This window comes from Dicentrarchus labrax, unplaced genomic scaffold (assembly GCF_905237075.1).
Source record: "Dicentrarchus labrax unplaced genomic scaffold, dlabrax2021, whole genome shotgun sequence".
Lineage (NCBI taxonomy): Eukaryota > Metazoa > Chordata > Actinopteri > Moronidae > Dicentrarchus > Dicentrarchus labrax.
The window spans coordinates 15,597,329-15,609,214 of record NW_026136710.1 but is presented as its reverse complement, the minus strand read 5'-3'; the positions used below and the strand labels follow the sequence as shown (position 1 = coordinate 15,609,214).

The following is an 11,886-nucleotide window of genomic DNA, read 5'->3' as shown; positions in this document are numbered from 1 at the left end:
TGCCTGAACTGCAGGTGGAGTTACGCTCGGACAGTTAACCTCATCTGAGCCATCATGGCAGTGCGAGCGGCCGTCACAAACCAGACTCTTGGCGATGCAGCTCCGATGGTCTTTGCAGAGAAAATCAGCTGAGGAATTTGATCAGTCAATAAATCATTTAATAAATCAAACAACACAACGAAAATAGTAACTTTGCACTTCTCCAGTGTGGTTGAGATCAAAAAAGTCTCAGCCCGTAATCTGACTACTTACTCTTCACAGGGCATCTTTTCACACAGTTCTCATCAGATCCATCTGGGCAGTCTTTATTTCCGTCACAAAATTGTGCTGGATTGATGCAGAAAGATGAACCTGGACACAGAACTGAAGGGCTGGTGCAGGGTAGTTTGGTGGCAGGCTCAGTAAAGGGTTTGACACGTAAAGGGGATTCATTTAGGTTTTCTATAGGAGTGGTAATCTGTGCAGCATCTGACAATTGATAAACAGTAAGATTAGGTTTAAAGTTCCATTTTAAAAAACATCAAATTATCTTTGCCATACAATTACATTAGTCAGATGATTGATGATCAGTGATAAATACCATAAATGTATATATACGCCTAAGATCCAAAATTTCTACTAGTCTCAATCACAAGCCACTGGTATCATTGACATATAAGAACTACTGAATAATAATTTTTTTTTTAAAAAGACACCAGTATCACCATCAATTTATCTTATATTGAAATGAATATACCCAATTTGCCAGGCAATTTTAGGTAAGAAACAAGACAACTTAGGATACAAGTAAAAGTTTTTAAATATTACAGTAAACTCACATTCTTTACTAGCAGATTGTGCTAATCTGCAAAGCATTTATTACACTTGCTGTGTAAAAGCACAGAAACTCACCACATCCTTCTTCATCTGATCTGTCCCGGCAGTCTCTCTCTCCATCACAAACGTGACTGAAGAGGACACATTCTGTCCCGTCTCGACACAGTCTGGAGCCCATGCGACACTTCAGGATGTCTGTTCGAGCTGCAGGAAGAGCTATGCTCTGACAGTTGACCTCATCTGAGCCATCGTGGCAATGAGAGCGACCGTCACAGACCAGTGTCTTGGAGACGCAGTTTCGGCGGTCTTTGCAGCGGAAGTCGTCTGGTTGGAAATTATGGAAAACAATGACAATCTGTTAAGCTTGACTCCCCAGGCAAATGCATCATATATACAAACTCTACATTCAAGGCTTACCGCTTGAGGGACATCTTTTCACACAGTTTTGTTCATCAAAGCCATCAGGACAGTCTTTACGCCCATTGCAAAACTGGCTTGGAGAAATGCAGAGGTGAGTGGAGGAATGGGGACAGAGCACAGATGGGCTGCTGCAGGCTGGCACAGTCAGAGCAGGAGCTTTGGTAGCAGGTGGCATTTCATTTGATGGATCACTATTTGGTTTTGTTGGAGTTGTGGTCTGTTCTGTGGCATCTTGAAGATACAGTAATAACACAGTTCAAGTTCAACCACATAGGAGCGTTAAATCAGTATTTCTCCAATTAACATGTTTCTTTTGTCATTACAATTTTTTCAAATAATTGAGTTTTGGAAACTCACCACATCCCAGTTCATCTGATCCATCCCGGCAGTCTTTTTCCCCATCACACACGTGGCTGTATAAAACACACTCTGTGCCGTCTTTACATGGCATTGAGCCTGTGCGACACTTCAGGACATTTGCCCGAGCTGCAGAGGCAGCTACAGTCGGACAGTCAACTTCATCTGAGCCGTCACGGCAATGAGAACGACCGTCACAAACAAGATTCCTGGAAATACAACTCCTGCGATCCTTGCACTTGAAATCCTCTAAGATTGGAAATTAAAACAGAAAAGAAAAGCTCAAGTCAGTGGTGAGTATGTTAACTACTCACAGTATTTCAGAGCTGTGTGGCCCATTCCAACAAATTTGTGAATTTGTCATATTGATACTTCACCTTTAGATGGACATGTGGTTACACAAAAATCCTCATCATCTCCATCAGGACAGTCTTTTTTCCCGTCACACAGCTGGGCTTGTGAGAGGCAGACTGATGTGTGTCGGCACAGCACAGAGGGTTCATTGCAGACTAGAGTATTGGGCACTATGGAAAAAGTAAAAATCTGTGGCTTCCATATAAATGCCCTCTAACACAAATTGCTATAAGCCAGTTATGATCCACCTTTTACTTAATCGGATATACAGTAAACAGCATGCATCTGTATAAACGTGGTCTGACCTGTACGGATGTCCTTGAGTGCAACGATTACACTCAACACATGACCTTTCACGGACATCTCTTGGATGGCGCTTCCATCACGCCGGTCCCACAAAGTCATGACATCATCAGAAAGGGACAACAGGAAAGGCTCAAATGCCGCTACGATTGAGCCTGAAATGTTCCATCTTCTACCTGCTCGGTGTCTTTTTCCTGCAGCAAACTCATTGTTGTCAAACCTGTATACAAAAAAAAATAAAAAAAAAAAAAAAAAAAAAAGAGTACAAGATCCAAAACTCATTCAACAGGTCTGTACTGTGGAAATACGGGCTCCAGATTTCATCATCCCCAGATTCAAAATTCTGGACTGTTAGAGCCCTAGACGTGACTCAATTATTTATTACAATCCTCAAACTGATCAATACAACCAAAGATTCTGAACACCCTGTCAGCTCTTACTGCTACACCATTAACAAAAATTAAATTTGATCATTTTTGTTGATGAAATTTAAACTGTAAAAAAAAAGAACTTGATTAAAGCCTACAAGCACTCTTTCTAAAAGGTTCCCAAGGTACCCAATTATATGTAGCAGGTACATGCACTACAGTAATACAAAAACACATATTGAAATTAACACTGTATAGTTCTTGAAGGTAAAACTTCTCTCTAGACAGATGTACCAATATCTTGTTTCATATGTACACTTCATCTTCTAAAACACTACTTCATAGAGCGACTCTCATTGCTTCAGCTGGAGAGATATTTGAACATGAGAAGCAAAACTGTATTACTCTGATCTACAAAGTGACAGACCTGCCCTTTCTGAGTTCCAGAGCAGACTATTGGCCCTGAGGTCGAAGGCGATGTTCCCCCTCACTCCTCCTTCTGCTAAGTGCAGCAGCTCTTTGGCTTTGCCTCCCATCATGCTCATGGTGAGGATTCGCTCTTCCTCCAGCCACACGATGCCTCCCCTCAACCAGTCCAGATACAGGTCTCGAATCTCCTTTGTTGTATGGTACAGCTGCTGTGGATATCGATTGTCGGCTGCAGCAGTGCCAATGCTGTGTTGGTCACATGACACCCAAAATAGGTTCCCTCTCCTCTGGTCTACTTTTATCAGACAAACTACAAAGAAATAAAGATATAGGAAGTGTGAAGACAGCTGTAATGTGACTAAGTAAGTTGGTTCATGGCTTATACTAAACTGACTGACTAGAAAGTAATTATTTTCATTAACAAGTAATCTCTTATTTTATGGAGAAAAATGCTCATCACAAGAACCCACAGTTGTGTCCTTAAATTCATACCCAAACTATTCAATTTCAGGAATAAACCAGAAACTGTAAGAAGAAAATGTGTAGTATTTTAGCTTGATAAATAAATTGTTAGCTCATTTTAGTGATAATACAGTGAATATTGCTTTCTCATTTCCACTACAACAGCAACGTGTTACCCAAGTCTGTAAAAGACAAGGAAAATCTAAAGCACTAACCTGGCAAAGGGGTTGGGACCACCTCAGTCTTCACCTGGGTTACACTGGTGCGTTGGATGTGGCCAGTTTGGTTAGCCCAGTACAGCCAGTCTCTATACCAGTCCAGATCAAATGACAGGATGCCATCATCAGTGTCAAACAGACGGATTTTAGTGGACTCTCTGGCTCTAAACTCAAGCATGTTGATGTTGGTAATGGTAGCGTATATAAACCTTGGATCTGTGGGAGAAAACAAATGAAATAAAAAAAAAAAAAAAAACAATGGATTTATGATGCCCTTGTGCTTAACAAGTTATAAAAAGGACCAGAGAAAATGATCTTTATTCCCATTACAGCAAGAGATAATCTGTGACATGGGAAAAAACTAAAAATAAAGACCAATGGTATAGTTTTAAGTGCAATGCATTTAAAATAACACTTTTTTAAAAAATCTTCTAGACCATAAAAAAGGGAAGTTGATTTAATCAGCTGTCTCTTGTAAACAGATCAGTTTGAGCCCTTGTTTAAGAAACTAACAATTTCAGTAGGATCATTTACAAATATGTTACATGACCTTAAAATGGGGGGGGGGGAAATCACTTGTAACACAAGCAAAGTAAAGTTATGGTAAACCTACATTCACATGTCCCATCAAGCAACAGTACTTTGGAGTTTGGACAAGCACAGGTAAATCCAACAGGGTTGCCTTTAGTTAGTTGGCAGAGGTGACATTGAGTCTTTCCACATGCAGAAGAACCTGATAACAAGACAAAAATATAACAAAAAATAACCCATGACCTCAAACATCAGTGGAAATTCAGAGAAAGAAATACTGTTATGAACAAGCATGTTGCATTAAGATTAAAACTACTGTTCCAATAAGTACCTTTAGGCTGCTGTAGCTCATGGTAGACTGCTAAAACTGGCAGTGCCGCTTTCCAGATAAATGTCTTCTGGTCCGGTTGGTTCTGTGGAACCTGCCACAGTCCTTTGTCATCCACCCAGTAGAACGAACTTGCAAATACAGCCAGACTGAGAGCTGGCCTCCTGTTGAACAGTCCTGTGAAGGAGTAACGGCCCGTCCCGTCCACCTTCACCGTCTCTATAGACTGAATGAAATAAGTTCATGTTCAATGTATGATCGATAAACCCCAACTAATGGTTAATCCAGACTGACAGTGTCAAACTGTGTTTAGGTTATGGTTTTATATTCTCTTCTCATCGTGCCAATTAAGTTAAGTGATTTCTCAACAACACTGTGGTCATGATTCCGTGACCATAATGGTCAGCTGTGAAAAAGGACTATTACGAACTATAAATCTATATATGGCAGATTTATAATGAATTTAACTCATAATCTAATGTGTTTGATGCACTGTCAAATACAAATTCAAAATTTCTTTGCTTAACTCACCTTCTTGAAGACGCTGATCCAGTACAGCCTCCTGGCAGCCACGTCAGCAGTGAGGCTGTGAGCAGACTGAGCAGTGAGTGCAGTCAGAGAGCTTCTTTCCGACCCATCCATCCATGACTTCTCTATTGTCACTCTGTCCCCATGGCCGGTGTTGATCCAGAACATCAAGCTGGGAGGCAGAGAGTGGAGAATTTGAATAAGCATTACAGTAGTTTATCATAGTCTCTGGATTTTTGTGTGTGCCAAGTATATTAAATTTAACAGCTCATTTCAGCATAATGACTTCATTTTGCAGATTCCATACACTGTATAAATACAACATTTTGAATACAAATATTTTACATTTTATGGAGCAGATAGAATAATCAAACATACCTCTCAACAGATATAAGCACCAACTCTGATGGGCTGATGTCTTTGCTCAACAGAGTAGTGTAACTTTTCCCATCAGCTGCCTGCATGTAGATTGACGCCATCTTCTCATTGGTCCAGTATAGGTTTCCATTTAGCCAATCACAGGCTAGACCCTTGATTCCAGGCTCCCCTGTAAAAAGATTTAAAAAAAACAAAAAAAACATTCAAAGTGTGAAATAGCTTTTACAGAAATGTTGGGTTTTGAATCTGAATTCTACGTTTCACGCTTAAGTTTAGATCAGTCACTGCAGAGAAGTGATCATTTACAGAATCTCTTATAGCTCCACTTTGGGATTTTTATGTCATAAAAATATAGTGTTTATTAGTTTAAATGACAAAGTGCAGCTTTAAAATCAAAATGTTGCTAAACTGGACATTTTTAAGAGAGAAGAAGTCATTTGTCATTGGGTCATACAACATGTAAACCTTGTCACAATTACAAACAACAAGCTGTATGACCAATACTTTTATTAAAAAAAAACTAACCAGTATAGATTGTCGAGCTGTGCTCTCCATCACTTCTGTAAATGCTGCCATGGTTGTCAGCCCAGTAGAACCAGCCACGGGTGAGATCAAAAGTCAAAGCCACTGGGTCAGACACTAGAGTCTGGATAACTTCGAACTGTTGAGACTTCACATTCAACAGACTGATAGATCTCTTCTGCACCGTTAGCAATCTGATAGCATTACCTGGACACATTTATGAATTCAGAAAGAAGGGTGTAGTTAGTCCGAATATTTGGATTGGAGTAAGATTGACTTACTGTTAGTTCAACATTCCTCAATCACTGACAGGAGTAATAACCTAACATTTCACTCCAAGTGTGGAAAGTTACAAAGTTCCCAAAAAACAAAAATAATCACCAACTATATGTGGACAGACAAAAGAAAAACTCTGCATCTCATTTAATATTTAATATCATCCCTGTATAACCAACATTTCAAGTAACAATTAACCTGCTTGATTTAAAGTTCTGTCTTTGATCTTTCTGAACTTTCTGTTATTGCTTTTGAGCTTGGCCACATGAAAGAAGACCATTACCATGTCACTGATCTTTTCCCAAGGGCACTTCATGATGTTTGTTGTTGGGTTTGATCTTTTTTAGAGGATGAAACTAAATCCAGAGATTACCTGTAGCTAGACATGTGGAGCTTCCATTGAGTTTGAATCCGTCTCTGCAGTGGCAATAGTATGATCCGATGGTGTTAGTGCAGTGATGTGGGCAGGGAGCAAAGGGTGGGGCACATTCATCCAAATCTGAAGAAAGAGTGAGAAAGAGTGAGAGAGTGGGTTTTAGCATAATAAGCAAGAGCTGTGCATCAAAAACAGATCTTAAAACATAATTTTATAACTGGGGGTTAGGGGTCCAGGCTGGTACAAAAGGAACTTACCCACCAAAATAAAATGGAAAGTGAATAGTGTGTTATTTTTTCCATGCCCCACGCACCTTCGCAGAGCGCTCCATTGGGAGAGAGCTTATATCCGACAGGACAGGCACACAGAACTCCCCAGGCTTCATCGACACACACATGGCTACAGCCACCATTGTTCATAGAGCAAATACGACCTGCAGGAGGTGCAATATGGCTCAGCACAATGTACAGTAATAGCATTTATTATCACATTATTCAATCAATAAGGAAGTCCCATTGAGATAAAAAAAAAAAAATCTCTCAAAAATAACAAGAGAGACCTGGCCAGGGCAGCAGCCATACAAAATCACAGCATATTAAAATAAAACAAATACAACTTCTACAAGTTTTTATTTTGGCATGAAAAGTAAAGCTAATTTTCCATTTGAGCTTCCTAACTAGATTAGTAATATGTACATGCATGTATATGCACAACTTACCACATGTTATGGGCTCATCACTGCCATCTGAGCAGTCAATCTGCCCGTCACACCTCTGTTCAGCAGACAGACATGTCCCTTCAGGACACCGTATGCCATCATTGCCACACAGACCTGTAAAACAGACAAATCAGGACTTAACCATTTAACTGTTTCTCATACCTTCCCTGAGTTACCAGCTGTATGGATCCAACATCTTTTCACACCGACTCATATTTTCAACACATGCCTCTCACACACATACAGTCCGTTCACGCAGTCTCTGTGATCATGTTGGGGTGATTATTAATCGAATGATAATGGTCAAAACATTGATAAATACAAAATATTAATAAAATTCAAAATGTAATTTCTAAGAATATCAATGTCACCATTCATTTGATTTGTGGATATATACTGTGATTTCAAGTTGACAATCAAACTTATTTGTTGTTTCATTTCTTCAGGACTAGATTGTAAAACGCAACCAAACACAAGAAAAGACTAGAGCGCAGGACCCTGAGCAGATCTGCCAGGCTGAGCAGATCCAGTATACTGGCTTCTGTACAGTCAAGATTGCAGCAAGGATAACAGAAACTGGGATTTATTCATCTCATATCATGCCCAACTTTAGTGGATCATAACATCGGGTATGGGATTCATCTGCAGATGCTCTGGTTCAAGATGAGACCACACTTTCCTATGGATGACCAAAATGTGGCATGCAACAGACTAGGAACGCCATGTTTTTAGGTAAGCTGATTTGCAGAAATTTACCCAATTACTTAAAAATATTTGAATGGAAAGATATATTCTATTTGAAGAAGTCTTAAGATGTGAGTCCCAATATTATCTTAATTTTGTTTTCCTCAGACATGTTTGGCAAAGCAAATTGGTATGCAGTTTAAACGCATATTGTTGTAAGACATTTCAAAGATTGTTTATTTCAATACCTGGATAAATAAAGCCAAAACTATCAGCATTGCTACAGTAGATGCCAGCACAGTTACATTTTCCTGTGGCTCAGCATTTAACACCCCCATCTTTCTCACCACAGTCCTCTTCATCAGAGTTGTCCAGGCAGTCATTCAGTCCGTTGCAGCGCAGCTCTGTGGGGATACAGATGTGGTTTCGACAGGTCCAGTCAGACTCCAAACAGTCCTGGGTAGCTGTACAGTTCTCCTCATCAGAGCCGGTGGGACACTGGATTTGTCCGTCACAGCGGGCCGAAGAATCCACACAGCCGACAGAGTCCACACAAGGAAACTGACCCGGCGGACACTCAGGAGAGCCTGGGAGTGCTGGAAGGAAGAAAACAAAACACGGTGCATATGGAAGACACATGAAGTGTTTATGTTTCATTTTACAAACAAAAGTGTTCTGTTAAAATATCTATCAGAAGTAGTTTTCTCTTATAAAAAGACTGACCTTTGAATCAACACAACCAAACAGTGGTAATATGACAATGCTTAACATTTTGTGGCTTCACAATACAATCAACTCAATAGTTAACTCAGTGTTCTTGCTTTTGTTGTGTTAATTTTGCACCTTTTGTCATTACTGTGAAGCAGTTTATTAAACTATAAAAACAAATTAATCCGCTTTAATTGCTGCCAATTCTAATAAAAGGTAACAATGGTGTTAACAATTTTAGACTCACAAGAAAACAAACAACTACTGTGAATGAAAATAAAGCAGTTTATTAGTGCAAAGTGTCAATAACTGGCACAGAGACAGGAAATATACCCACCAGTGCAATCCATTTCATCAGATCCATCCAGACAGTCTCCATCACCATCACATCTCCAGACATCAGGGATGCAGTTTCCATCATCGCACTGCCACTGGCCTTGACGGCATCCTACAAATGTAAAAAGAGAGTAGGGCAAAGTACAAAGACGAAGGCTTAGAAAATACAATTTGCCCGTCACTGGGTTAGACACAGTGGATGAATTTGTCTAAAATTAAACACCCCCTTTTTAGATCAAATAAGTTGATTTCAGCATATGAGCTGAACAGTCAATAAATGTGTACCTGCTGTAAGCTTCAATGGTATGGGCAGCCATGTGGCACTTTTCAAAAACGAACTGACCAAATGCAACCGAACAGAAAAAAGGCTGCAAAGACATCAAATATTCTGCATTCTTTCACCATCTTGCCTTGGGTTTCTTTGCATGGTGAGCTGGAGCCACACAGTAAGAGAGAACCAAGCGATAGTGTAAAACTACGGACATAAAAATGTAGTAGAATAAAGTTCCCAAGAAAACGTTTAATTTGCTCAAAATACAGGGAACTATGACAAATCCTATTGATGTTTCTTGATCATGGCTCAGATCACAATGCCTCAAAATGATGATATGCAATTGCACATGGTCAAATGTCAAAGAAAAGTACGCTAAAATAGACAAATAAAAACTGGGTCTATTTTGATCCAGCCTGGCTAAGGTCAATAAATGCAACTGCATCCTTTCACCCACTTTTAAATGAATTTGACCCAAATATGTTTTAATGATAAACAGGTACACAAACAGGCAAAAAAAAAATCAAGTTTGCAGGTACTTATTGTTCTCATGAAGTTAAAACTGACTGAACTGCATTAAAATTAAAATAAAGCTCGTGGCCCTGAACTCGTGGAATGGACGCCATATTGTCTCGTTCATGTTTAAATCTAAAGCAAATGACAAAACTGCCCTGTATGTTTGTTTGTTTGTTTGTTTTATAAGTTACACACTGACTCGAATTAAACTACACAGATGCCTTAAGCGCCATATAGAAGAACGTTTACCTCGGGAAATGGTCAGACTGGCCAGAAGGATGAAACAAAAGAACTGGTGTAAGTCCATATCGGCCCGCTCAGCTCATCGGGACAAACAGCGTCACCTGAGAGGAAATGCTTTTATTAGCTTCCACTGATGCAGGTGCGCGTGCGACCATACACTGACCACTCAGCTTCCGTCACCACACAAACAATAAAAATCTATTGTATGGAAAACGTATAAGCAATTGGATACATTATTTCTTTGTTTAATCGGGTGTGTGTTTTAAATGTTATTGTTTGTTTATTTATTTATTTATGTAGGGAATCTGTCTTTCCAGCTTTCCTTACCGTGTATATTTAAAAGTCTGGCTAAAAAAACAGGGTCACTTTTTATTTGACATGTCATTAATGTTTCTGACAGTTGAGTGGGCGCGAGCGCGGACTGCAGTGTGATTGATTTGACTGAGAGCAAGCTGTGCACGTGCTGTTTCTTGTCCAGTGGCAGAGCGGCAGCGGCGCGTGACGCTGCTGCGAGACTGAGATAAGGCCACGCGCATTTTGGATAGATTTTGCGCTTTTACGCACGGGACGGATTACGGCTATTGTTCTTGTATTATTGCCTTGGCTTTATAAACAGTAAAAGTAAAAGTAACAACAGCACATTGTACAATAATCCGTTACAAGTACAAGTGCGGCATTAAAGTAGACTTACATAAGTACTATAAGCATCAAAATATATTTACAGTAAAAGTAGGCTACTAAATATATAGGCCCAATTCATAGTAATATGATTCGTGATGCATAAATATTTAAACATCACGAATGTTGCAGCTGATAAAGTTTAATATACAGTACCGGATAATACATCACGATTTATCAGTTGATTTATATTTTGTATTGAACATTAATAATCTGAATCAGTAGCTAATGTTGTCAAATACATACATTTAGTCACTAAATACATTTAGTGACTAAATGTGAAACACACACAGAGCATGCGCCAGGCCACTGTGCGCATTGTGCACGATTGTGCCACGCATATTGTTGTTACAGTACATAGTGGGGCACTGACCTCAGTACAATTCGCTTATAAATTTAAAACATACTTTTAAGTAACTTTACTTAAAATATATTTATTAATTATTTGAAATGTACAGCACAAACATGGCGTCACAAAGTTTGAAAATGCTGCTTCATTTCATTCATTCACAATAGTGATTAAATTAAGGTTGAATATTTTGTACTTCCGTTGCAATCACCAAATTATAGTTTAAACAAAAGTCACAATAAAGACTTTAAACAGAACAGGACAAAGAAGTGGACTTTAATACTAATGGCACTGTTTCTTGTGTTTGATTCTTTTCACACATCATACTCTTCAAGAAGAATCAAAGCTTTGTAGCTGGCCATCATCTCTTTCTTCTTTCTTTTGAGGTCAAGTGTGCAGTTTGACTTATGAATGGGCCACGATCATCACCGTCATTAATGTCAACTATCAGAGACTCTGGTCATGTTGCATCTTTTCATTGAAGCTGTCCAAATGTTTTGATTCTTACAACTCACCTAAGCATTGATTTGCAGATTAGTAAATAGCAATTAAATCGGTGCGATTGGCTCCATGAATACATTACTGAGTTTAATGTTTAAATAATTCATTTACCAAAGATGGACGATAGACAGAAATATTGTTATTTAAGAAATATCCTAACATTTAGCTTATTTTTATAATATTATATTATTATATTTGTTTATCTTTGTTTATTAA

General features: G+C 39.0%; 1 protein-coding gene across 1 annotated transcript; it reads right to left on the bottom strand.

Moving 5' to 3' along the window:
* Window positions 1–20: 20 nt before the first annotated feature.
* Window positions 21–8,725, bottom strand: LOC127370941 (low-density lipoprotein receptor-related protein 4-like). The gene is made up of 13 exons (XM_051413447.1): window positions 8,416–8,725; window positions 7,385–7,498; window positions 6,980–7,099; window positions 6,664–6,789; window positions 6,018–6,221; window positions 5,493–5,661; window positions 5,118–5,286; window positions 4,590–4,812; window positions 4,341–4,460; window positions 3,725–3,943; window positions 3,046–3,357; window positions 944–1,140; window positions 21–128 (listed from the first exon to the last, which is right to left on the bottom strand). The coding sequence occupies exons 1-13, from the start codon at window positions 8,723–8,725 to the stop codon at window positions 21–23; spliced, it is 2,391 nt and encodes a 796-aa protein (XP_051269407.1).
* Window positions 8,726–11,886: the final 3,161 nt, after the last annotated feature.